The sequence below is a fragment of the Lactuca serriola genome, chromosome 2 (assembly GCF_051521515.1).
Source record: "Lactuca serriola cultivar US96UC23 chromosome 2, Lser_US96UC23_V15, whole genome shotgun sequence".
Classification (NCBI taxonomy): Eukaryota; Viridiplantae; Streptophyta; class Magnoliopsida; order Asterales; family Asteraceae; genus Lactuca; species Lactuca serriola.
The window spans coordinates 37,646,300-37,674,216 of record NC_136409.1 but is presented as its reverse complement, the minus strand read 5'-3'; the positions used below and the strand labels follow the sequence as shown (position 1 = coordinate 37,674,216).

Here is a 27,917-nt window from a genome sequence, read left to right as displayed (position 1 = left end):
TAACTTCTTCATCTGACGTCCGTTTTTGTCTGTCTTTCTTTCGTTGCACTACTATCGACGAGATCTTCGATTCTCGTTTAGATTATTTCGGCCAGAAACCACTCGATCTCATATTCGAACTTTGGGCTGCATATCGCTAAACTGAAACTTAGAAAAATCATAACTTCCTCATACGAAGTCAGATTTGGACGTTCTTTTTATGCACGCTCTCGGTTTAATGTATTCTATGAATTTCGTTTAGAATACTAAGGTTAATTATCGCTCTATCGTAAATTCACTATTTACGTCGTGTTGTGTCGTATCGGTTCTGTCGCGAAACTTCGACAGGTCATAACTTCTTCGTTATAACTCGGATTTCTGCATTCTTTATATATCTGGAATCCTTGTCACGGCCACTACAACTTAGTTAAGATTATTCATTCTAAATAATATTCTATCAAAAAGTCAGTTTTGATGCTTATCGTCTCTAAATTGACTAGCAAGATCTACGAACGTTACAAAAAAGAACCAAGAAAGGCTCGCTGGAGATCGGAATCCCTTCCCCTCTCCTGTGTATTTTTTCTCCCAGATCAATGAAGAGGTTGCTGGAAACAACCCCTCACCATCATTGCCTTCATTTTCTCCTTCTTCGTGTTTACCAACGGATGGTAAAGTGACAACCGAGAGCTGTCGGAGCCACCCTCGTTGATGAAGCAACCGATTGCAGCCTCCCTCCTTCCTCCATTATTGTTGTCGATTAAAACAACAATCCAAACACTCATGTGTGAGTTTCTTCTACCCTCAGACGTTGGATCGGCCCTAACATTGGCCAAATCGAAGTTTAAGGCTGCCGGAAATCGACCACCCCTTCTCGCGACTTGGACTGCTCGTTCCTCTCCCGAACAGAGGAGCAGACATAGAGAATGGATCCATGATTGGTTGCAGGATCCAGATGAAGACGAAAGTGACCTGCTGAAGAGAAGCATTAATGAAATCGAGTGAAACAGGAAGATGAAACAGTAGATGTGAGTGGTTTCCTTTTGAACAACATTTATATAGGTTTCTTTGAGAGCGATTTGATTTAGGATCAGTTCTTCTTCTTGTAGCCATTTTACAAATGGGTTTCTTGTAAATGGTATAGGTAAAATGTGTTTGTTTATCATATGAACCAGGAAATCGCCACTAACTCACTTTTGAGTGTTCTTAAACCGATCAAAGCCGCCTGAAACTCACCGGAAATTGATTTCTTTGACAAACAACGGTGGCGAGGGATGAGAGAGCGACTGAGAATATGTAAAATGAGAGAGAGAGAGAGAGAGAGAGAGAGAAATTATTTTTTAATTGTTAAAATAAATAAATAAATATTAAAATTTAAAAAAATCAAAGATAAATGAAAAATACTACCCCAAGGGTATTATAGTCATTTCAATTTTCGGAGCGACTATTTTCAATACAAACTAGTTCAAAACAACCACGGATCCAAAAAAAATCATAGTTTCGACTAATACACCAGAAAAATGACCCTAGAAAAACGCTTAGTACCAATGGGATTTTTGCAATTTTGTCTGAAATCATCCCCATTTTATACAAGTTGAAATCAAGAACCTGTTTATGGTCCGGACCCGTTTCTCAGGCCCTAGTTCTTGTTCGGGTTTGGGATCCACCAGATCGGGTGGAGCTTTTGAAGCGTACTCTGTTTACGAATTCTCCTACGCCTTCATCCTCCTCCGATCGCCGCCGCCTCCACTCCGCTCACTTCTCCCTTTCCCACTTTGCTCCGGCAGCGATACTCACAGGTAATTCTAATCACAAATCACCTGTTACTAGTAGCGCTTGATTCACGGTTTGATTGTATCGAGATTATGAATAATATCATACGTCGAACTTGGATTTGCTTGTAGCATAGCGACTTTTGGCTCATGTGGTTACCTAATTTTACGATATTTGTGTTTATTAAGGCTAGAAATCCCTCCCAATTACAAATTCACTTGCTACGATAAAAATCATTAATGTTTAGGGTTCAGTTTTTCAGTTCAATTTCTTCAGTATTACCTGGATAGGTAGGTTCCCAGAATCGATTACTTATGTTTCGTTTTGCCAATTTCATTAGGAATCATCACTTTCATCCTCAAAAGACTCATTGAAGATTCTTAGGAAAGGTTGTCATCAACAATGAGACTCCGATATGCCATGGTATGCTCTTCAAATCAGAATCGAAGCATGGAGGCTCACTTCATACTCAAAAGGGAAGGCTTTGATGTTTCTTCATATGGAACAGGCACTCACGTCAAACTCCCAGGCCCTTCTTTAAGAGAACCAAATGTCTATGAATTTGGCACCCCTTACAAGCAGATGTATGAAGAACTCAGACGCAAAGACCCTGAACTGTATCCTCAATCCTCATTCTGTATTTCTGTTTATGCATGAATTTATGTTGAAATGAAAGTTCCACTTCAGTTGCCATTTCTTAATTATTACATAGCTATAAGCGTAATGGCATACTCCCAATGCTGAAGAGGAACTTGGGAGTGAAAACTGCACCTCAGAGGTGGCAAGAAAACATAGCAGATGGACAATTTGATGTTGTATTCACATTTGAGGAAAAAGTTTTTGATATGGTTGCTGAAGGTTAGTTTGGTCATCTTTACATCTTATAGTTTCCAGTTTTTATTTATTTTTATAAACTGTAATTATGGTTTTGATAATTATGTGTAGATCTTCATACTCGTGATCATATTCTTCTGAAACCTGTGTTGGTGATAAACTTGGAAGTAAAAGATAATCATGAGGAGGCTTCAATTGGTGCTAGGCAAACTTTAACATTGTGTCAAGAGGTTTGTGTCATCTCTTTTTTTCTTGCATTTAGCCCACTTTCTTTATTTTTAGTCAATTACTAGAATAAACTAATGAATGAAAGTATTATGTTGCTATTTGTTGCATGTAGCTTGAAGCAACTGATCGTTGGGAAGATGTGATTGATGATGTTATATCTACATTTGAGCAAAGACACCGAAGAAAAGTTGTATACACAATCTCATTCTATTGAGTTAATGTAATCGATTGATTCTAGTTATAGAGCTTTATGGTGAGATATATAGCTGACTAGTGTTCATATGCTACTACTACTTTAATGTCTATGTAGCCAAAATTGATGTAATTCTTTTGGGATTTTAAAAAATTTAGACTTGGGGTAAGTATTTTCGTCAATCCACACAACTTAAAGCTCTTATTTTAAACAAAAAACTTATAATCCAAAAACGATTTCAAGTATCTTTTAAATGTGTTTAGCTTTTAGCTTTTATGTCATATATCAAAAACTTCTACATAGATAAAAGCTTTTAGCTTTTGAATTTTGATTTTTTGGCTTAGCTATCAAAATTGAATCATCCTATAAAGACTTGTGAAATAGAGGAAACGTAAAGAAATAATTAAGAAAACAACAAATAAACTTTGCTCAAAATGTCTCAAATGAAGTGTTTATTTACATGGTTGACCCACTATCATTAAGTTAAAAAAATGTAAACCCGAAACCAGAAAAAATGCAAACCATGTTTTGGTTCAAACTTCAAACATACCTATGACTCCATAAACAATAATCCAAACACAAATTCCACTCTTTTAAAAACCCGACAAATGGTCAAACATAAGTTGACCACAACTATGACCTAACTTCATATAAACCAGCTTCAGTTTGAGCTCGAAATCCCTTGTGAGCAGGATTTGGTAAATTTTTTAAATCCAATTTACCAATTTTCAAACCAGATAAAGCCACACCCATGATTTTAAATCCCACTTGAAAAGTCGGTTTTACTTGGAGTTTTTCTACCCCTTCTTCAAGCACCAATGTTCCCGACATTTGTGGGGTTTTATCTTTCGGAAACCTCCCGATTGACCAGCTACACGTCTGTCATATCACACCAAGGGCAATTTCGTCATTTCCCATGTATATATACATTGAAAAAAGGAAAGAAAGAATGGTGATACCTTATCAGCAAGGATGTTTACTGTTCCATGATTTGAAGTGAGATTGGCTGAGGAAACAGAAGGCGGGAGTCGGAATTCCACAACTACGGAATCAATGGCTTTTCCGGGGTCATTCCTGATTCCGACCATTACATTGATACGACATGTGCCTGATTCCGAACTCAATTGAGGCTTTACATATATAGGAATATTCCTTAGCTTCTTCACCCTGTAAAGGAACTAAAGATTAGTCAAAAATACCTAATTTACACTTTTGGTCCCTGTGAATTAGTGAAATATCATTTTTTTGGATACGGTCCAATAAAAAAAAATTAAAGCATTTTTCGTTGCTATTTCATTGTTTCTTAATGTTTTTCAACCCGGGGTAGTCTAAATGACCATTTTGCCCTTGTCTTCTCCATTTCTTTCATCTAGCTCCACAAGATACCAACATTTGTAATCATTTATGGTGTAATAGGATGTACTTAGGGTCTGAGATAAAAATAGAGAAAGCAAGGGCAAAACGGTCATTATCATAAAATTTAACAGCTGGGTTGTTAACATAGATAACCCTTGGACAGAAAATGTTAACAGGGAAATAGGGATGAAAATTGCAAAAGATTCTTTTTTGAAACATATAAAAGAATCCATATTGAACAGGGACCAAAAAAGATTCATCCCCCCTATTTAACTGCTCCTTAACATTTTTCGTCCATAGGTCGTCTAAGTTAACATCCCAGTTTATTAAATCTTCAAAATGACAATTTTGCCCTTGCCTTAGTTTTCTTTATCACCTTCATCTTCCTCCTCAAGAAACCAACATTTTTCATCATTTGTGGTAAAACTGAATGTATTAGGGTTTGAGATGGAGAAAATGGAAAAGACAGGGGCAAAATCGTCATTTCCATAGATTGAACAGCTGGGTTGTTAACTTATACAACCTAGGGACAAAAAACGTTAAGAAACGGTGAAATAGGCATGAAATATGAAAAAAAAAAATCTTTTTTGGACCAGATTAAAAAAAGAAAACTGATATGACACAGGGACCAAAAGTGTAATTAGATCTTAGTAAAATTCCAATTCCACAACAAATGCATATCACCATATTTATATACCTGTAACTCATGAGCTTAAAAAGTCCATCTGGAGGCACAAAGGAGAGTATCTGTTCTGATTCCCATGGTCGAAATCGAACACAGGGGTGAAACTGTACATCATTCAAAATCGAAGGGTTTGCAAATGAAAGGGTCAAATCCGGAATACCCGAAAGATGAGAGTTCATTTCAACCAAACCAAAGATTTCACATTTCACCAATACCCCATCACTGAAAACCAAAAACTCAAAGAATTTATGATCCATTTCAACAAAAAGAGAAGTGAGAAAAAACAACTAAAGTCATACCTGTTTATAATTGTATCCATCTCCTCAACAAGATTGACATACACATCATTATTTGCATGCTTTAATTGTGTTGTCCTCCATGGCACACATGATGACGTGGCACCTGGAAGTGTGTCACTGACATTAGAAGTGTTACCTGTGACTACACTCAACATTTTGCTAACAATGTTTGGTGGAGCTATCATGTCCCTTAGTATGTTAGGTTCTGTAGTTAGAGGGAATCCATTGTCTATCATTTCATCCAATAGCTGTAAGAAACAATGTACTTTATATGAATATAACTGATACTTGACATAATCAAGAACAAAAGAGTTTCTAACAAATTCAAAATGGGATATTTTAAATGTTACATACCTCATATACTATTACAAAATTGTCCTTTATTACATCTTCATTTAATCCTCCAAGATAATCTGAGAGGACATCAGCTACTCTGCAAAGAAACTAGAAGTTTACTAGTCAAACAAATGTATTTTTCCTTGATGAAATATGTAATTATCAACAGAATGACAAGTTTTCTGTTGTCAATTGGATTTGGAAGTAGATTTGGCATTAAATTATTACAAGTGAGAGATAAGGTTCTATACACAAATCTTTTAAGTGGTAAATTATACTAACCTCTATTCCCATCAAAGGTGGCATTTCAACTTGAGTACAGGCTAAAAAAGTGATCCCTTCACGTACAATTTGGAAAAGGTAATGGGTTGGTGAAGCAATTACTGACAAAACCTATATATAACGAGAGATAAACGACTGAATTCTAACGAAAACGAATCTCGATTGATTGAATTGATGGAATTATATATGAATTGAGAATCGAAGGAATACCTTAAGGGAATCAGGTTGAGAGATCGATTGCTCCCAAAACCAAGCGCAGATTGATCGATCAACACGATGCCCAGTCAGCTGCTTCTCTAGCATCACCTCCCTGGAAATTAAATTGTAGATTGTAATCGTCAATTTTAATCAGCAAACAGAAACAATACTATCTTCAACTTGAATTATTATACTAGAAAGAAGAAAATTAGCATACCCGGAATCGGAAAGAAGAAATATGCACTGCAACATATCTATTGGGTCGTTGAATGAATTGGGATTCGATTATTGCAGGTTTCTAGGGCTCAAAAATCTTGATCTCCGGCAATCGACTCCAATAGGCGTTGGATGCTGAAGGCATGGGTATAGCTGGGTGTAAAACAACGGGAAAATGACTTAGGTAACTACTTTTTATCTTACTCACGTATTGACAACTTTTTTTTTTTTTTTTTTTTTTACATAATATAACCGGTAACTCAAAGCGAAAATGACTTAGGAGGGTAACTATTTCTTATCTGTATTCACATGTTGGCAACTTCTTATTTTTTGTACATAAGAAAGCAACTAACTTGTTTTAACTGTGTAACATCCCAAAAATCATGACCAAAATTTTCGTTTTTAATTTAATACTAAAACCATAATTGTCAAACCATTAATTTAATACTCCGACATCGGGCCCCGCCCGGCATCAGGCCCTACCTGGCATCGAGCCTCGTTCGGTATACATGTCTGTCTCTTTTAGGCCTCGCCTGTCTCCGGGCCCCGCCCGCTAAACACATACAATCATATAACATGCTAACACATAAAGAAACATACTCTACTATATCTTTGTCCTAAGAAACATACTCTGCTAATAATGAGATACGGAACATCATCCGTACTCAGCTGGTGATGAGATATGGGACCTCGCCCACACTTACCTCCTTACCAGGCACATATAAGTATCACACAGACAACAAGTATAATCTAATATGCAAACATTCCTTGGGTACCCCCCCCCCCCCCCCCGACATCGGACCTTGGTCTGGAATAACATTCTAGCATACAATGCCTAGGCCTAACCCCCGGGTCTTCCTACTCATAGACTACATGGGCTGACATTATGGCCTTAGACCCATTCACACAGTGAGGAGACTCACCTTGCACTGCTGAAGCCCTGGCTGGAACTAGTTGAGTACGGACGAAGTTTCGTATCTCATTATTAGCAGAGTATGTTTCTTAGGACAGGGATACAATAGAGTATGTTTCTTTATGTGTTAGCATGTTATATGATTGCATGTGTTTAGTGGGTAGGGCCTAAGAGAGACATATTTGTATACCGAGCGGGGCTCGATGCCAGACGGGGCCTGATGCCGGGCGGGGCCCGATGCCGGAGTATTAAATTAATGGTTTGACAATTATAGTTTTAATATTAAATTAAAAACGAAATTTTTGTTCATGATTTTTGGGATGTTACACAGTTAAAACAAGTTAGTTGCTTTCTTATGTACAAAAAATAAGAAGTTGCCAATATGTGAACACGGATAAGAGGTAGTTAGCCTCCTAAGTCATTTTCCCTTTGAGTTACCAGTTAAAACAGGTATTAACCGGTAATATTAGTGTAATCTAAATAGTTAAAACAAGTTAGTTTCTTTATTATGTACAAAAAAGAAGAAGTTGTCAATATGTGAACACGGATAAGAGATAGTTACCCTCCTAAGTCATTTTCCGTAATTTTGGGTCTCGTAAGCCGTTTCCCGTTAAACGGGTTGGGTCTCGTTCGTAGGCCGTTTTCCAGTTAACGGGTGTTTGGGATTGTGTTCAAAACTCATTTGGGACATAAGTAAAAAAAATAAGAGTCTTTTAATTAGATTAGATTTTTAACGAGATTAGATTTGTCGTTTAAAAAAAAATTAAATATTAGAATTGATCTAAATATTAAACAACGGTAAATTATCATGAAAAATTTCAACAATAAAGATAGGGTTTTGAGCTTTGTTTCATATGATGCTCCAACATCATTCTTGTGGTCAAGTAATTAACATAATGAGAAAACCACAAAAAAAAAGTGTTCATGTTTAATGATTGTCCATTGAGAAAGGAATATTGGATATGTTCCTTAGAAGTATTGTTAATATGAATAGGGAGTGATGGAGGATGGTTTGCTACTATATTTTTTTGAGTCGTTTTTATCTTTTATATCCAAATCAAGTTCTTGTAGTAACAAAATCGAACAAATGAGTCTCAGTGATTGCAAGATTGGTTATTGGGAAATATGTTGTTAAATGTGACTCGAATATTTGGAGCATTCATATGGAACATTTGAGTTCAATGGAGCACTTGGGGTTCATGGAACATGTATCAAAGGAACATATCATCTGAGAAAGGGATGGATCTCTTGACAAAGGAACGGATCAAGTGACAAAAGAACGGATCTTATAAAAGGAGGTATGTAGCACCTGGAAGTGGAATGGAGCGACCTATGCTTGGATGCGCCACTTAGAAGTCAATGTGCGCTACTATTGGAACTTGGTATGCCACAAAGTGACTTGATATGCCACGAAATGACTTGATATGCCACGAAGTGACTTGATATGCCACCAAGTGACATGATATGTCATCAAGTGATTGGATTGCCACCAACATGATATGTCATCAAGTGACTGGATATGTCATTCATGAGGTGGATACATCATTGTGGAGTGGATGTCTAGATATGTCAACCTTGGAGAGGATATGCCATCCATTGATCATGATGTGTCATCCTCATACCTGATGCGTCATCTTGATGCAAGGATGTGACACTTGGTTCCTTGATATGCTAAGGTATCCCCTGATGAGCCGTATGTTATGAAGTCCCCTATGATGCTCAAAATTATTCAAGGAAGCTCAAAAGTTGAAGATGCTTAAGGATTATTGCTTGATGTGCGACCATGATAGTTGATATGACATGGTAATCCTGATATGCCACTTTTGTATCCTGATATGTCACTATGGATCATGATGCTCCATCATGTGTGTTGTTGATGCTCATGCAAAGATGAATGCTCCAAGAGATGCTTTATGACGGATTGTGATTGGTTGACACCTTTCATGGGCCTATAGGCCAATAAGCTTGGCCCATTAGGGTTTTAGGTCTGATCCCTCAAGTACAAATAGAGATGCATGTTAAGTCATTTTGTATCTTGAATTCTAGAGTATTAGGTGAATCTCTATGAAAATTGTATTTGTAACCTTTGTTTGAGAGCTCTGAAATAAAGAATACTCTCTTCCTGTCCATAGACGTAGGTCACCTTGGATCACTATTAGGAGATCCATCAAATAGTGTGTTGTTTTACATAATTTGAATCGAGTGTGTTTTTATCTCAAAATTGTATGTTCCAATAGTGTCATGCCAAATGAATGATCTTGATCGTCAAGTAAAGGTCAAGCTAAATCACATGTGGTTCTTCAGTTGGTGACAATAGGATATACGGGTTCTTCAAAAACTTTTTTTTTATCGGAATGTAAATAGAAACTACCTTGTTAAGGTCTTTAAATTCCTTAAAAATTGGTTCTTTATGAATCAAATGGTATCCATGAGTGTGTTTCCCAATTATGTATATATCTGTTTCCAAATCAAAGTGCAATGGGTGTGGGCAACAAGATGCAACACAAAGTTGTGTCACCTCATATGTCACCTAAGCAAATGGTATTATAACACCAAGTGGGGAAATGGACAACAAGATGCAACACCAACTTTTTGAGAATAAATATGTTTTATTTTTAATTTTTTTTTCGAATTTAGTTTTTTTTTTCTTTTTCGTTTTTTACCTTTGTATATTTTTTTAATCACTAAAATGAATCATAATATCTAAATAAAATATATTTTTTATAAAACATAATATTAAAAAACAAAACAAAAAAAAGACATAATTTTTAAAAATCTAAAATTAAAATTATAATAAAAACAACATTAAAAGACAATATTAATTAAACCTAATACATAAACATTTTACTATGACGTAGTAGTTTTATTCCACACTGGATCAAATCGCAGCAGCTCCCACGCTTTCTCAAACGCAAACATATGTTTCATCTCGACCCGATATTGTTCTTTTGCGGCGTTGAACATATCCACGTCGTTGGTTCCGCTTTGTTGTTGCGCTTTCAGCCGGTTATAAATGCAATTGAATTGTGTGCAATGGTTGCTAATTTGAATCCATTTGCTACTAAGCATGTCCGTATTGCGATATGGTTTTTCCTTCAATATAGTGTGAAATTTTTTGCACACCGCCTCCCAATATACACCGTTTTTCATCATATTTCCGCGACATTCGTCTTTTGAAGTACCACACCATGTTTGTGACAAAGCATTTTATTCATCCGGTGTCCACCAATGTAGATCTTCCTCATTTTCCATGTCAACCACTATAGCTTTCCCTCTCCCTCCTGTTTGCGTTTCAACGGATGGTTGTGCTGGAGTGTTTGTGTTTTGCTCCATTTTTTGTTGTTGAAATAGAAGTATAGAAAGAAAGAATGAAAATGTGTATAAAATGGATGAGAATGAAATGTATTTATAATTAGAAAAAAATAGTTTTTTTTTTATTTATTATTGTCAACGGTCAAAAATTGGTAACGTTCGAAATTATACCCGTTTAATCCAGTGGTAACGGCAACGAAATGCCACATAACGAGATACAACGAGTTGGGGGGCGGTGGGCGTCATGATGTCGTTTCCCTCTTCCACCTCAGTTCCGTTGCTTCTCGTTCTAGCCCCTATCGCGTCGTCTTAACAAAAGTAAATATAAAAAGAAAAGTCTTTATGGGTTTTCAAAATTTTAAAAAAAATATTAAAAAACGAAGGAAAATGATAAATAAATGCTTAGCACAAGAGTTCCTTGGCAATGTTCCAAATTTGATCAAGGTAGTTGACTCAATAAAGCACCGACACTATCAACAATGCTACCCCATCTCATAAATATTGGATATGGGAGAGGTAAGAACTAAGAAGTAGGCACCTCCTACCGACCGTAGGAGACAACTTTCGACGATAACTTGCAGCATAAAAAATATCATGATTAAGAGTCCACATCGAATAATCTCTTTTAGTACAAAATGTTAGTCCATGATATATATAAATATAATGATAAATAGATAAAAAGTTGACGTGTTCATCCATCCACTCCTTCAAAAATTCTTGCATTATGAAAACGTTAGCCTTAGATACAGATAAATAGTAGTATATAGTTATTATAGTTAGCAAAATAATTCTCATAGTGATTACCAAACTAAAATTTTATGATAATAGTATTTAAATTATTAAAACGACAAACGGTCGAATTCAATATTAGAAAAGAGGTGATTGCTTACTATATAGGTAAAATCATACCAATTGATGTTTAAATTTGGGATCACACTAAGTGTATTTGCACCCTCTGTCCTACACTACACAACATTTTAGATGTTTTTGGCACAGTTTTGAAGACCAGGATATAATTGTATTATAGTTAAATCAATCAAAAAACTAAAAAACAATCTAATGGGAAAAAATTTCATAAGATTAAAAACAAAATAATACAATCAACAATGTTTTTGTATCTAAAACATTCAAACTCAAATTAAATGCAATAAAAGAAATAAAAACTTACTATCAGTCGTGATCATGGGAGGGATTAGTGTGCATGGTATGGACGAATGGCATCATGTCGTTGTTGATGATAATATGCACAAACATGGTAAAAGAGATGTACAAATTTTCCTTATGAACAACCTTGATTATCAATGGAACTATCAAATTTTGATGAAATGTGATTTAATCTTGATGGGGATGTAATGGATGTGTTTTATATAGTGAGTTTAACCCCTTGGAGGGCTGCAGAAAGTGAAGAAAAACCTCCATGGAGTGAAAATCATGGGGTACAAACATCCCCTTTTATAAAGCTACGAAAATAAGGAAAGTAAAGTAGTGTAGATTGTTATGGCGATGGTGGCCTTGGATGCCACTAAAACATTTATGTATCTTAGGAAACTACCTTTCACATGGGAGCTTATTCATTTGGGTTCTACTAATTGGACCTCAAATTTTTCTTACCTCTCATTAATGATTTTTTAGTTATAAATTTCCGTAATTACTAAAAGCTATTTTTTTGAAACTCGTACCTATCATTTAATTACTATTAATTTTTTATTTATTATATATTTTATTCTTTTATAATCAAATAATAATAAAACATGTCAACGTTTTCTATATATTTTAATATTTTTATAAACCAATAAATAAAAATAAAATGATATTAAATATTTAAATGAAAACTAAGTATTATTAATAGAAAATGTAGTGACGATACATATATTTATAGCGACCATTGTTTCAAATATGCATACAAACATACACGGATCTAAAATAAAAATCTACACCCACACCAAAAATCTCTTTCTTTCCTTTTATTTAAAAACAGAAAAAATAATTAAATTTTTTATTTAAAATATTTTATTTTATAGATTTGAAAAAATAAATATATTTTTATTTTAATACTTTTTTATAAAATTGATATATTTTTTTATAAACAAATCTTTATATTGAACCATTTTATTATGTAATTATTAGTTTTATTTAAAGTAAAATATAAAATAATCATTAGAGATGAGAGGATTCCTTTAAAAATATAAAAAGTTATAGTAATTAATAGGTCCAGTTTTTGTAATGATTAGTTTATTTTAGAAAAAAAAAGTTAAAAGTAATTATTAGGGTCCTTTAAGAATATAAAAAAAGTTCAAATAGTTGGACTCATTCCTTTTTATGGGGTGCTGCTATTAAGATTTAAGACACCCTTTGGACACCCTATTAGCATATTTATAAAAAGTCAACCAATAATTAACTATTTATAATTAGCTTTTTCGGAAAACAATACAATTTCAACCAAATAAAAATATTTCAAAAATTAATTAGGGTATCTATATAGCAAATTGAAGTGTCTTTTTAAATAACCCTTTTTATGTCATAAACCCTTCCCGACCCGAAACACCCTAAAACACATTACACATGATGTCATAGAGAGGCATACTATTACCCTACCGTGGAAGTTAGGCATTGTTTTGTCCTTTTTTAGCTTGATTTATTGATTTGATTACACTTCTTTTTACCATGAAATCCTAGAGGCACTCTTGGACGTTTCCTACTACATTACTTATTTTCACCATTTTCTTATCTTGTTAATTACATAAACATATATTCCACAATTCCATCAAAATATATCATTTTTGTGTAAACAAATAATTTGGATAAATATAATATATTGCATGTTGGATCTAACATGAGTTTTCTCTCTTGTGGGCTTAGAGAGTAGGGTTTTCACTGTGGGGCAAGCTATTTTGAAAGCTACACCATGCAAAGTGGCAAAACATGAGAAAACATGCATGAAAAGTCAACACACGTTTATACCTTTTGCATTTGATACTTTCGGTTTCCTTGCGCCGAAGCTATGGAGCTTCTCAATAGAGTCAAACGGGTCATGCATAGTAATGTTATGACCTCAAGATCTATAGATGTTTTTAAAAGATTAGTTTAGTCATCCAAAAAGGGGTTATGTCACAACTTGTTGCTCGTTTACCTGTTACGTCTATATAAAACTTTATTCTATTGTTTTATCAAAATCAATCTGTAGAATCAAATTAAAACAAATGGCTCGATCAATTAACATCTCATAACTTCATTAACATAAGTACTTATAGTTACCAAAGGGCTTTTGGCCTAGCGGTAAGGAGTGACTTTCTCAAATGAGATGTCATGGGTTCAAGTCTCTTAGGAGACATAGATGATATTTAGATATAGATTAGATAATTTGTCGTTTAAAAAAAATCTAACTATGTTGTTGCATGTTTTTAGACAATGTTGTATATTTTGATGTCGATTCCGATATATGGACTTTTACATATTTATCGTTTATTTTAATATAATTATTTGTGTATATAGTCTTCTTATTTGTTTTGGGAGTAAATTACACGAATGGTCCCTATGGTTTAGGGTAATTTGCATGTTTGGTCTCTAACTTATTTTTTTAACTCGTAAGGTCCCTATTGTTTGTTTTTGTTACGCGCTTGGTCCCTACTATTTGTTTTTTTTATGCGCTTGGTCCCTGTCTTAGTTAAAAAAAAAACTATTATTTAAATAGAGAAAAAAATAATGGGATAGGTAATGTACGGTGAGAGGGTGGGGTTGGGGTGTGTTTATTTAAATAAGTTAAAAAATTAAGGGAAAAATAGTCTTTTTAGGTAAGACAGAGACCAAGCACGTAACAAAATCAAACAGTAGGGACCTTTCGAATTAAAAAAATAAGTTAGGGACCAAACATGCAAATTATCCTAAACCATAGGGACCATTCGTGTAATTTACTCTTGTTTTGGTTAAAAACCTCATTGTTGAACTCTACATTCGTGTAACCGGCGTGCTTAGTGACATGGTCAGCCCAATAGGAGGAAATTTGGGCGACAGCCCAAGGCCCAAAGTCACGGGGCCTCAAAATTGATAGCAAACCTGAGGAAAAACTATAAAAATATAGGCCCAACTCCGAACGACAAAGAAGATGTGATCACATAGCAGGAGATGGAGGCAATTATCGTGGAAAAATCAAGAAATTAATATTTTAACTTAAGGTGTTTTCTTTTTCTCATTTAAATGTTGTTAATTTAACCGATGTATTTTGGTAACTTGAGAGGCCTTTTTTTTTTTTTTGCCCTGGATTTGAAATATGCTAGGCCGTTTGCGTTGTTATTATATTGGTTATATAGTACTCAAAATGATAACCTAAAGTAGCGTGGTTTTTAATAAGCAACAGTTCGTTGGTGTTATATCTCATGAATATATGTGTGATAAGCTCATAATTCGTAAGAGTAGTTTTTGCTTTGTGTGTTGTTTCATCGTGTTATTAAGTCGGAGAGTACATCCCAATTCCCAATTGTTAATGGGCCGTAAATTTGGGCCAAATTTGGAAGTGTTGCATGTTTTTTTTTGTGAAATGTTGCATAACCATTTGACAAGGATTTGCAAAACACGTGGGATAATAAATTAAATAACAATTAAATGATGAAACTTGCATAAAATGTGGAACGTATGCATACATAACTCTCTTTTTCATATCTAAATGATATGAATGTGAACTTAGTTTGTAAATGGCTTTGGATCTTTCGATCCATTTACCAGTAGTAAATATCTATATATTGTAGATAATTTTTCTCCGTATACAACAATTGATGCTTTAAAATGTTGTATTGTACAACTCAATAATGCATATATTGTTGTGTATAGCAAAAAACTGTTGTATACGAATCACTTTCTTACATTGTATCGGTACTATTATTTTTTTAGTAATAAAGAAACAATTTAGGGTTTTTTTTTCTTTTAAAATATGGAATAATAATGTTGAATAACCAATAACCAATAAATTAAAAGCTTGCATAAAATGTGGAGAATATGGATACTTTACTCTCTTTTTCATATTTAAAAAGCATTTGGCGTTGTATCTTTAGTGGTGTATCTATACGTTGTGTCGGTATTTTTTATAATAATAAGCAAACTATTTTGGGTTTTGTTCTTTTAATATATTGAATAATAATGTTGAATAACTAGTGTATGATATACCAATATAGTATACGACTATAGACCATCTTGAAAGTTATATAAGTATATAACGATGGTCAAGAGTTGAAAATAATTTATTTTCCATATTTTTATTTTGTTTTATCTAGCCCACGGATTGAGAGGAGAGAGGGGCAACTCGGGTAGGAAGACTATCATTTTTTTAGATTTTTGAAGTCAAGAAATGGAGAAGCAAATTGCATATTTGTCACTTTCAAACACTTTTTAGGAAAGTTAAGATAGATCGTTTTTTTTAATAGTTTATATATGTATCTATTATTTTACTCTTAAATCTATATTTTTTTATTGATAAGATTTGAAGCATTAAACTTTGACTAAGAGGAACCAAAAACTCATCATATGAGGGTAAATCGTGGAACGCCATATCTTATTTGTGGAATTATGCACATCACCCATAACCAAAAATTGAAATGGCCTTTCAATGGAAATGACACAATTGCCCTTATTTAATGAAACTAGTTTAGCTACTTGCATGAAAACAAAAACGGGAAAATCAAAAGAAATTTCCTGGTAAAAAACAAAATGAAAGGTCAAAATCAAATCACAAAAATAAAATCAAAATAAAACAAAAACAAAAAGTAGAATCAGAAAAAAAAATGAAGAAAAATAAAACAAAAAGAAAACATAATTTAGAATAAAAAAACAGTTGGGAAATCACAATCGAAAAATGAAAACAAGATAACACCATAACCAAAATTAGATATATACCGTCAATAGCATTTCTTTAATGCGGAGATGACGAAATTGCCGTTTAAAAAAAATTAGATGACTAAATAAAGCTTGGAAAAATCTAATAACAATGTAATTTATGATGTAATATGTAATAGAATAGTATATATATTATATAATAATACATTATTACTCTTAATTTTTTTTTGTTGGTCGACATCTTTTATTCTAAACACTTATTTGTGGATTTTTATAGCTATAAAAGTTGCTTATACAATATACGAAAAGATTTTGTAATAAATATGGAAAATTAACTACCAGTAATTATGTTTTTACTTGAAAAATCCCGATTAACAATTTTCATTCTAAATTGGAGTTGACAGAAACCAACTCAGCCAAAAGTCCAAAATCGAACTTAAAGTTGTCATGTGACACCTATTTAATAGATTAAATGAATTTGATTTTGTTGAATTTTTCAGTTAATTTTCAGCCTATATATTTATTTTATATATAGTTAACTATCATTGTTTTATTATAATATTGTTTTATATCTAAAAAGAAAAGCTTAATTCTAATTTCTAAAATTGTTAGACCACAACCGCCTTACTCTCGAACCACGATGCCCATTTTACTTGTAAAATAAACATTGTCAATGTTATTCAAACAACTTTTTTTATATTTATAGTTGTATTTTTTTCAAACTTCGGAATATTATTAAAGTTTATAATTTATTTAAGTAGGCATAATATATTCATTCTATTTCTAGTTTGAATTTTAAATTATTCAACCAAAATTCAATCTACGTTTAATTTAATAAGTTAAGCTGAAGAAAAAAAAATACACATATTAATCAACCCATTTATTTAAAAGATTGAATTTAATTGAAAACCCATTTAATTAAATAGGTTTATTAGATAAATTGAACCCAAAATCAACCTACGTCATTTTCGTCGACTTGTTGCCATCTCTATCAAAATCTAATAACTCTATTTTATTTAAAAGCAATATAAAAAAAATAAATACCAGAATAGATTTTGAGATCTACGTCCATGAGTTTTAACCGTACAAATTGAGTTTTAATTTGAACCACAAGTTAAAGTCGTTTTATTATATCATCATTTTAACTTTTTATATGCTATTTGTATTATGTGTGTGTATATATTATAACTTTATTGAAATGCACCAACTTTAATTAAGGCAATTAATACTATTTTTGTAATGTTTTTTTTTATTTCTTATTATATATTTACAACTAATAAATTAAATTAAATTAAAATGGAAAAATCAGTGTGATTAATTAAATATATAATAAACGATTTAATATTTTTACAAATATCATTGTTTTTTTAAATATTATAAATACACAACAATATATTTATTTTTATTCACACAAAACTATTAAAATAATAATATTTTATAAATATAAAATTTGTTGATATATATATATATATATATATATATATATATATATATATATATATATATATATATAGAGAGAGAGAGAGAGAGAGAGAGATAAGTTTAATTGAAAAAATAAAAAAGGTTGAAAATGGGGGAATCATTCACAGCCACTCATTTAATCTAAGCATAAAAAGACATGGTGGCAAACTTGTAAATATAATAATAACATTCAATCTCAAATACATAGCATCGATTTCTTTGTTGAATACTCCGTATGTTCGTAGCTTGCAAGCATTTGTTAAAGTTCATAACGGATTTGGAATTGGAATTTCCAGATTCGCAAACGAACTCAGTTGGAATCGGAATTTCTTCGTTGTTCATGAAATTGAAATCGGAGTTATGGTCTCGCAGTCACAGTTGACATTAAAGGACTCGGAATCGGTACTCACAGGTTCCCAATCGGATTTTCAGAAATCAAAATCAAAATGTGAAATCGATTAGACATAGGATGTCGTATCTGAAGCGGAAACTTTTGAAATCGGAACATATATTCTAATCGGAACAGTTCGCGTCTTGATTATCGGTATTACAAAGAAATCTAGAATCGGGATTTCAAGGTTTCAAAACTGAAATTGGAATTTTCGTTGGAATGAAATCAAAATCAGAATTGCACGCTTCAAAGTCGAAATCGGAAATATATGATGATTTGGAATTGATAACTTGAATCGGAATTATCATGTTTTTAACATTTTTAAAAAAATTAACATGTATGCACTCCACATGTTTGATGAAATGCATAAACTAAATTACCACGTTATATTCACATATGAATATGTTTTCTCACTTGAATCAGTATATGATTATTAAAAACACAAAAACAAATATGCAAGTCTGTATGTTATTCATATGTGAATAACATACAAAAGTTATATATATTTATGAAAACACCTTGTAATATTTATATGTAAATATACTGTGTAATATTCATAAGTGAATATATCATCTAATATGCACAAATGAATATAATATGTAATATTCACATGTGATATACCATGTAATACTATGTAATATTCACATATGAAAATATCATCTAATATTCACAAGTGAATATACTATGTAATATTCACAAATGAATGTATCGTCTAATATTTAAATATGAATATATTATGTTTATTATATGTTATATTCATATATGAATGATATTTAAATTATATAAAAAAAATCAATCATACTTTTTATTTGTAAGTGAATAACTAATGTATTGTAGTAAAAACCTGATGTATTTTTATTCACTTATTAACGATACTTAAACTATAAAAAAAAAAAAAAAAAAAAAAAAAGTTAAACATACATTTTATTTATAAGTGAATAACGAATGTACTGTAATAAAAATCTGATAATCTGATAGATTTTTATTTACTTATGAATAACGAGAGCTAAAACTCTAAAAAAAAAATAAAATTTTTATTTTATCTTAAAACTATATCAATATGAATGTCTATTTATAGAGAATAAAAAAATTTTGAATTTTAATATATTTAAAATAATTTTTCGATAAAAATGAATTTCTAAAAATTAAAAAAAAAGAAACAAAAAAAAGTATCTTTTTGTGTATATTAAGATAATGATTAACATAGTTTAAGAAAATATGTTTGGTTGGAAAACACATGGTTACCCGTTATCCATTTCCGACGGTACGCCTAAATGTTTTGCGGCAAATTAAATCTGTGGCTGAGAATGATTCTCCCATTCTCAACCTTTTTTTTCTCAATTGAACTCTCTCTCTCTATATGTGTGTGTATATATATAAATAAGAGCATCTCCAATAATATATTTTTCTAGATTTTTTTTGCTATTTGAAAGTTTTAGAAAATTTTACAGAAAAAAAAAATTGTTTAAGAATTCACTTCAAACATTTTCTTTCTACCAGGCATCCATATATTTAGTAATATTTTATTTTAAACCCTAATTATATTTAGATATTAGATTTCTTTTATTCTTATATTTAGTTAAATAATTAATTTAACAAACAAAATAAAATTTAAATATTTTATGAAAATTGTATATTTTAAAATAGTTGTCAAAACTTAAAAAAAAAAAAAAAAAAAAAAAAAAAAAAAAAAAAAAACAAATACTATAATAGACTATAATTAATCATAGTACTTTGTCATTTGATTTTAAGGTTTTGGAGGGCTTGTAAAACAGTAAAAGTATTATATAGGTTTTATGATAAAAGAAAATTAAAACGTAGTTTCTTTTATCTACAATCCATGATCATTTCAAATTGGAAAACTGGTTAACCTTGATACAAACTGAAGTCAATTGTATAAAAACACCATAAAAAAGATATTTGGTTGGTTTACTATTAAATACAATTAGAGGTTTAATGATTTAATAAGCAAATAAAGTGTTATTCGTTACCATTTTATTATATATATTTTTTAAAATAATCTAGCATATAATTAAGATTAAATGAAAAATCTACTCCTTATACTAACTCAAAATTGCAAGTTTGGTTTAGTTTTTTGAAATCTTCCTCGAGTTGCCCTTAAGTTTGCATTTTTTTTCACATATTTAGTCTTTGTGACTTATGGGTTGTTTGGTAAACATCTTAATGGTCCATTTAAAAGGAAATCTCTTGATTGTTCGGTATTCAAGGTGTTTAGTAAGTTCAAAATAAGTCTTTGAATGGTTAAGTAATCTCAAAGTTATTCAAAGTATAACCCATCTCTGAACCATTCTAGTTTCATAAAAGCTACATTTGCCTTCATCACCCTAAAAGAAAAAAAAAATCTTATTTAATAAACTTGTGTCTGCTTTCATCGACACCAAGCCCGCTGATGACCCCTTCCCATCGGTAGCCACCGAGAACTACATGTTGTTGCTCATGTGCATCATCTTTCATCTTTAGGGCTATTAGTGTGTAATTTAATGCACTAGTTTTTCATTCATAATTCATAGTCTATCGCATCTAAACCAACACCTTACAAGCTGTGAAGCTAATCGAGTATAACATAGTTTTGATAAGCAATGGTATCGAACTCAAGGAGAACAATAGTGAATTAACATTAGAATATTTGATTATAGGTTATACTAAACAAAGGAAATTAGTAAACAAGGGGTTATTATCAAATCTCAAGTAATCAATAACTAAACTAACTAGATAAACTAGCTGGAAACGAATCACTTTGTGTACTCAAGTTAGATTACATCTCAAAATCATGGATAATTACTTTAGTGTAATGGTCATTTATTCATTATTCACTGATTCCCAAATTGATTCATGTATTTTGTAACACCCATAAAATTTGAGCCAAATTAAAACATTTTATCTCATTCAAAAACCATTAAGTTCATACAACTTGTTTTCAAGATAGTTTAAACATCAGAGTATTCCCCAGAACCATATCACATAAATCATAAAACATGAGGAGCGGTACGATCACGCCTTCGCCTTGCCACGATCTCCAGAAGTACCTGAAACAATACACTGAACTGTAAGCCCGAAATCTTAGTGAGTTACCCCCAAAATACCAACCAAACATAAACATACTCATAACATATCACAAATAGAACAACCATGCACATCGAGTCTACTGTGTGACTGGTCCGCCCGCACCGGGCCTTCAGTCCACCTGGTCCACCCTCCGAGTCTAGCCATGTACATTGAGTCTACAGTGTGATTGGTTCGCCCGCACTGGGCCTTCAATCCACCTGGTCCACTCTCTGAGTCTACATTATGACTAGTCTGCCCACATTGGGCCTTCAGTCGGCCTGGTCCACTCTCCGAGCATCGACACGTCTGGTCCGCCCTCTTGGGGCCTTCAGCCTATCCGGACCGCTCGCTTGGCCTTCGGAATATCTGGTTCGCCGTGCGTATGTTGGCCTACAGCACAAATGTAACACCCCGAGATTCAGGTGCATATCTTTCATTCTTGTTCTTTATTGGATTGTCATGTTTAGTCCTTGAGTGGAGGATGTGTAGCAAGTGAGTACGTTGGGCGTACCAAGGAGGTACGCTGCGCGTACTCACGCGCTTAATTTGGACGCGGAGTCGGCAAGGTACGCTGGACGTACCTAGAGTTACGCCGGGCGTACCCGGCCCAGGTGCAAAAACCCTAATCCTCCTTGTGCACTATTTAAAGGGTGTTATGGCTCATTCCTTAGCCTCCATATCAGTGAGTGAAACCCTAAAAGAGAGCCCCATCGTTCTTAGTGTGTGAGAGTGTTGATTTGAGCTTGTTGGTGCTTTAGAGGCTTGGTGAAGAAGAAGGAAAGGAGAACTTGGAGGCTAAAGCTTGAGGTGTCATTTTGGATCTGAGATCTACAGAGGAAAGAGCTACTCTTGGAGGTATAAAGTTCAAAACTTTCCTCTTCTTTTGGTTGTTGTTGTATGTGTCATTTTTAGGGCTAAAAACCCCCAAAGGTGGAGACTTTATGAGTGTAAAGTACTCCATGGTCCGAGATCTATCCCTTTTCAGTGTTATTAGTAATGTAGAGCCATAAAGTTCCCATCTTGGATGTTACTTTGGAGTCATGCATGTGTTTTAAGCCTTCTAGAGTTGAAGGTTGGATCATTTTGGGAGTTAGTGACTTGTTCAGCCATGCAAAGGCTTAAAGTCATCAACTTTATGGATTAAGGGGCTTAGAAGGGATCAGATCTAAAATATGGACGTAGGTCTTAACTGATTAAGACCTCAAGAGCAAGAGGGTTGATGCAGGGGAGTACGCCGATCGTAATTCCTAGTACGCGCCGCGTACTGGGAGGCGCTCCCCGATTCTGTGGTGCAGCCGGGTACGCCTAGTGTACACATCTGGTATGCGCAGCGTAACCCGGAGAGTTGACTTTTGGTTGACTTTTAGGGTATGGTCTATTGTGGGGCCTTTGAGCTATGGGAGGGGTCAAATGGTCTTTTACCCTTCTGAGAGTGTCATAAGAGAGCATAGTCTAGCCTTGAGAGTTATACTAAATAGAGTATTATTTTTATATGATTAGACGGAGGCTAGGCCAGCATTTACCGAGTTAGAGATTTACCGAGATACCCGAGGTGATTCTTCTCACTATACTTTACCTAGAGTGGTAACAGAGTTATGTGACAGAGTTATTGTATGTGACATGTGGCACCGCATTATTTCTATGTGATTTATGATGTGTGTATATCAGAGATAGGACCAGAAGGTCCACAGAGCTAGGATCAGAGGGTCCGCAGAGTTAGGGCCCAAGGGCCCATAGAGTTATAGCCTCGAGTGGCTAATATGTGCTATATGTGGTGTTTTTCGTATTATGTGCCAGTATATTTGTATGCTATTTATATGTTGAGATTTATTGTGATATGTGATATGCATGATTCAGAGTTAGGACCCTTGGGTCCATAGAGTTAGGGCCAGAGGGCCCACAGAGAGCTGGGACTGGAGGGTCCCACTGAGACACATTGACCGGAGGGTCAACAGAGTTATAGCCTCGAGTGGCTAATATGTGTTAGAGTGGTATTTTGGGGAACTCACTAAGCTTCGTGCTTACAGTGTTTTGTGTTATGTGTTTCAGGTTATCACAGTATCACGGGACGGCACCAGCTCGATTGTACACACCAGAGGAAGCATTTATTTTGAGGATCCTGGTTTATTATTTGATTGGACAAAAGAGTCATGTATTGTAAATTAAACAAAAATGGAGATTTTTGTGAAAAGTGTTAAAGAGATAAACGATTTTAAATGAAAATTTTGTTTTGAAAATTTCGGTGACAACAAAGCAGGACCCGCCTCAACCCAACCCCCGTCAAACAACCATGTGCACATAAAACAATTAATCACATAACAAATCCTTAACCAGACAAACAGTCTAACAGATCACATAGCATATTAGCATCCTAACCAGGATTCTGACCTGACCGGTCACTAGCATAACATTACCCTATATACCGGGTACTGACCTTAACCAGGTCACTAACATAGGATTACCCTAAATACCAGGATGCAAATCTATCAAAGCAATAACATAACAAACAATACCCGGATTTCCATCCGATAAAGGGCCGACCTTGGTGCCGTAGACCCTGTCGATATAATGAAGATAACTCACCTGCAATTACCGACTGAAGAGATAAGACCAAGCTGCTCTGTCCACCGACACAAACCCCACCACAGAACACTACTAAAGAACCAATTCCATAAATACTAGAATTACCAAAATCCCCTTGGAAGTCAAACTGGTCAACTCTTGGTCAAAGTCAAAGTCCTCAGTCAAAGTCAACCTTCCTGGTTGATTCTACTCGCCGATTCAACCCGTCGACTTGCCGAGTTCCCATTCCTAGAAAACTCTCATAACACAACTTAACTCACCGAGTCGCCCCAAGACTCGCCGAGTCCAACGATCTCTGAATCTCATCCTGTCCGACTCACCGAGTCGCCGACCGACTCACTTAATGCAAGGCTTTAACCAAAAGAGGTTGGGGTCTGTGACCAGACTCGCCGAGTCCAAGAACAGACTCGCCAAGTCCAAGGCAATCTTCAACAGACTCGTCGAGTTGTTCTTCCAACTCGCCGAGTCCATGCACATGTTCATACAACTCGTCGAGTACACCCATGTGACTCGCCGAGTCTCTTCAGTTCTCAATCCATTCAGAGGCTTTTCGAGCCATGTAGGGGCTCCAACCCATAGATCCACCCTTCTACAATCTAACCCTCACATAAAGTTGCAAACTTTACGTGAATCCATGGAGATATAGGCCCAAAACACACTAGGGTTTGGGTTTTAGACAAAGGGGCTTTACCAACAACTTAATGACTGAAACTTTATGACATTATGGACCAACACAAGCCTAGATATGAAGTAGAAACCTCAGATCTAAGCCTCTAACTTGAAATAGCTCTTGATCATACCAAAAATGCCCCAAACCTCACATGATAATAAATCTAGATGCAAAAGAGCCCAAGCAACAAATTATTACCTCCAATATAAGCTCCAACCGAAGTAGATCCCGGATTTACACCCCTCCTTTGCAGCAAACCTCTTGATCTTCAATCCCCTTTTCACCAAAATCACTTATCAAGGCTCCAAATTGCTTCCAAGGGCTCTCACTCACGATTTAGGGTTTCTGGATCTAAAAAGGGTAGCAAAGAGGCTGAGGGTGGTTTATAATGTGCTTTATATAGGGCACAACCCCCGGGATTAGGTTTTTCTCTCTTCAGCACCAACTCGTCGAGTCCAAGCCGCCGAATCGGCGAGTTGGCCACTTAAACCGCGAAAGAATCCCGCTCCGACTCGGCGAGTAAGCGGACCTACTCGTCGAGTCCCTTTCCTAAATTTACACCTTTTGCCCTTCATTGAACATTAGAAATTTGGGGTGTTACATATTTGGTCCATACTTGAATACTAATAACTCTATGGACTTCTAATTTCCTTGTCATGCTATCTATAAACATGTGTAAGTCTTGTAATAACTCGTTTATGCTTATGTATTGTGTATTGATTATGACATCCAATGGTTTTTTAATATTAATGAAAACAAAATGTTTCATCAGAAATGATTGGGTATTCATTTTATCTTTAAAAAAATGTTTTGGGACAATTTTGTACTAACGTATTCTCTTAAAGAATACCCTATTTTAAATAAGACAAAACTGCAAAAATGGTCCCTGTGGTCTACATTTTTTCTCAGGTTTGGTCCAAGCCTCAATTGTTTTGGATTGAGGTCATTTTGAGCTAGTTTTCTTATGGTTTTGTCCCTCAGAAAACTAAAAAAAAAAGACTAAAATCCCCTTTTATTTTTATTTTTACATTTTTAATACTTATTTTTATATATTATTAATTAAAGAACAAGAGAGGACCCACCCATCTCTCTCTCTCTCTCTTTCTCTCTCTCTCTCTCTCTCTCTCTCTCTCCTCCCCCCTCTTCCATTGAGAGAACCTGCAACCCAACTTAAAAAGGAAAATTACTCACCATCATCAAACACCTACCAACACCTTTGAAATGGGATGATGTAGACAAATGGCTGGTTAGTGGTTCAAACTCACCTGCTCATCATCATCTTCACGAGTTTGTCAAATCTCCGAATTTTGTGTCCAAAAACTGTAAAAATGGTGGTGGAAATGGGTTTTTGGTTAGAACACAGTGACAGGAAAATCATCAGAAAACAAAGGTTTCTTCAGGGGTTATTAGAGATGAAAACATTTCAAAAGAAATTTATGTTTTTCAAGAGAACAACCATTATCATCATCATATCTCGAACTCGAACAGATATTTCAATGGCGAACATTGCTTTCTATCTTGTCATTTTCTCTCCCTTTTCGTTATTTGATCTTAGTTCCTAAAAGAATAAATTCATATACGATTATAGATAAATTCATAGATGGGTCAGAAGTCATGGAACCCGATTTTTCGAGATTCAAATACGTGGTGCCAATCACCGAAGGTCCACCGATTGAAACCTTCTCTCTACCGGCGAACAACACCTTTGCAAAGTTACATCTAAAATCTCCATTCAATTCAGTTGCGTGCAATTGAAGCTCAATAGAGGAAGAAGAAGAATATGTATCCACGAGTCTCAGACACTACAAGATGAACAATGATTGTCCAAAAAGCATTACCGAGAAGAAGGGAGGTTGTGATTGTCTGTTTCGATCGATCGTTGGGTGAACCAAGGCAGTAAAGGGCAAGAAAAAACCCAATCGCTCCCATCACCTTCTTTGTATTTAGATTCTAAGATAATCTCCAAACCATCTTACCCATTTCATTTCTAAAAAACACTAAATCCCTCGTCTCTAAAATGATTTCTGAAAAACATTCAATCCCTCATCTCTCAAAAATGATTTGTGTAGGTGTGTGTGTTCATCTCGGTAAACCCTCACATAACCACCTTAAGAAATCGAGCAAATCAGGAACAATAAAAGTTTGTTTGAATTTTTCACTTGCATCTTAAATCTATCAATTTACAACTTGTTTACAGAATTTGACTAAATTTGGGTGAAATATGGGGTGTGTGTGTGTGTGTGTGTGTTCACCTCGTTCATCTAAGGAGAAGCTCTCGAAATCAACCTTTTTCGACCCTAACAAAACCAAGAAATCTATTTACAGGTTTGTGTTCATCATGTTCATCTATAAACCCAGATTGTCGTGTTCATCTATGAACCTACAGTTGTGTGTGTGTGTTTCCAAAAACATGTTCAAGAAATCAAAGATCTTCGTGTGTTTGTGTTACAAAGATGATTTTTGTGTCTTCAAAACATGATTTTTCAATCGATTTTCAGAAGAAATTAATCAATGTTCATCGTGTTCATCATGTATATCTAATGTGTTCATCATGTTCTCCAAAAGAATTTATGTGTCTTCAAATGTGTTCATCATGTATATTAAATATGTTAATCATGTTCCTCCAGGTAGCGGGGAGAGAGAGAGAGAGAGAGAGAGAGAGAGAGTTGTGGGCCCTAATTAATTATCTATTTTCTTTTTTATTTAAAATTAAATAGAAAAAACAAAAAATATCATAAGGGCATTATAGTCATTCCAGTTTACCGAGGGACCATAGATGAAAAAGAACCTCGTCCACAGGGACCATTTTTGCAATTTTATCTTTTAATAAACATAAAGAAAAAGTTTTATTTGGCCTAAAAAATTAAGAATGACATAAAGAATTGTCAAGAAATATATCAACATGTATGTCATCTCGATTTTCAAGGAAAGACAAAAGAGATGTGTTGTCATTTATATGTTAAAATTCAGCGAAGCAGAAAACAAAAGACATGATTATAAAAGTAAAAATTTTATTGTAATTTTGGTATATAAAAAGTGATAGTATGTTTTGTTGGTGATTTTAGTGTCATCATGTTGCCCTTCTTCAATGTTAGGAATTGGTTCTCTAGCTCTAGCAAGTTTTGGGCCGAGTAGAACTTTCGTTTGAAATGCACCAGGAACTCTACCCAAGTGAGTTGCAGTGGCTCATTGGGGCTCATGATCTTTCCCAAAGTGTTCCACCAGCGAACAACGCCGCCCTTGAACTGACGCATTGCATATGTGGTTTGTAGCTTGCCTTTGCATCCACATGTTATGAAAGCTAACTCCATCTCCGAGATCC

The 27,917-nt window shown here is 34.1% G+C and overlaps 2 protein-coding genes and 1 long non-coding RNA gene across 3 annotated transcripts; 1 reads left to right on the top strand and 2 right to left on the bottom strand.

Annotated features, from left to right (window-relative positions):
* The first annotated feature begins 1,543 nt into the window (after window positions 1-1,543).
* On the top strand, window positions 1,544-3,173 carry LOC145086152 (Ssu72-like family protein). Its single transcript, XM_079023893.1, has 5 exons — window positions 1,544-1,775; window positions 2,090-2,366; window positions 2,462-2,607; window positions 2,695-2,813; window positions 2,924-3,173. Exons 2-5 carry the CDS (start codon window positions 2,152-2,154, stop codon window positions 3,023-3,025), a joined length of 582 nt encoding a protein of 193 aa, XP_078880019.1. The 5' UTR covers window positions 1,544-1,775; window positions 2,090-2,151; the 3' UTR covers window positions 3,026-3,173.
* A 234-nt stretch (window positions 3,174-3,407) lies between these two features.
* On the bottom strand, window positions 3,408-6,541 carry LOC145086151 (Clathrin adaptor complexes medium subunit family protein). The gene is made up of 8 exons (XM_079023891.1): window positions 6,378-6,541; window positions 6,173-6,272; window positions 5,963-6,073; window positions 5,699-5,788; window positions 5,345-5,592; window positions 5,058-5,267; window positions 3,964-4,171; window positions 3,408-3,883 (listed from the first exon to the last, which is right to left on the bottom strand). The coding sequence occupies exons 1-8, from the start codon at window positions 6,410-6,412 to the stop codon at window positions 3,638-3,640; spliced, it is 1,248 nt and encodes a 415-aa protein (XP_078880017.1). The 5' UTR covers window positions 6,413-6,541; the 3' UTR covers window positions 3,408-3,637.
* Window positions 6,542-9,993: 3,452 nt separating this feature from the next.
* Window positions 9,994-12,086, bottom strand: LOC145090285 (uncharacterized). Its single transcript, XR_013701474.1, has 2 exons — window positions 11,770-12,086; window positions 9,994-10,909 (listed from the first exon to the last, which is right to left on the bottom strand). It is a non-coding gene; the product is annotated as an uncharacterized LOC145090285 (long non-coding RNA).
* Window positions 12,087-27,917: the final 15,831 nt, after the last annotated feature.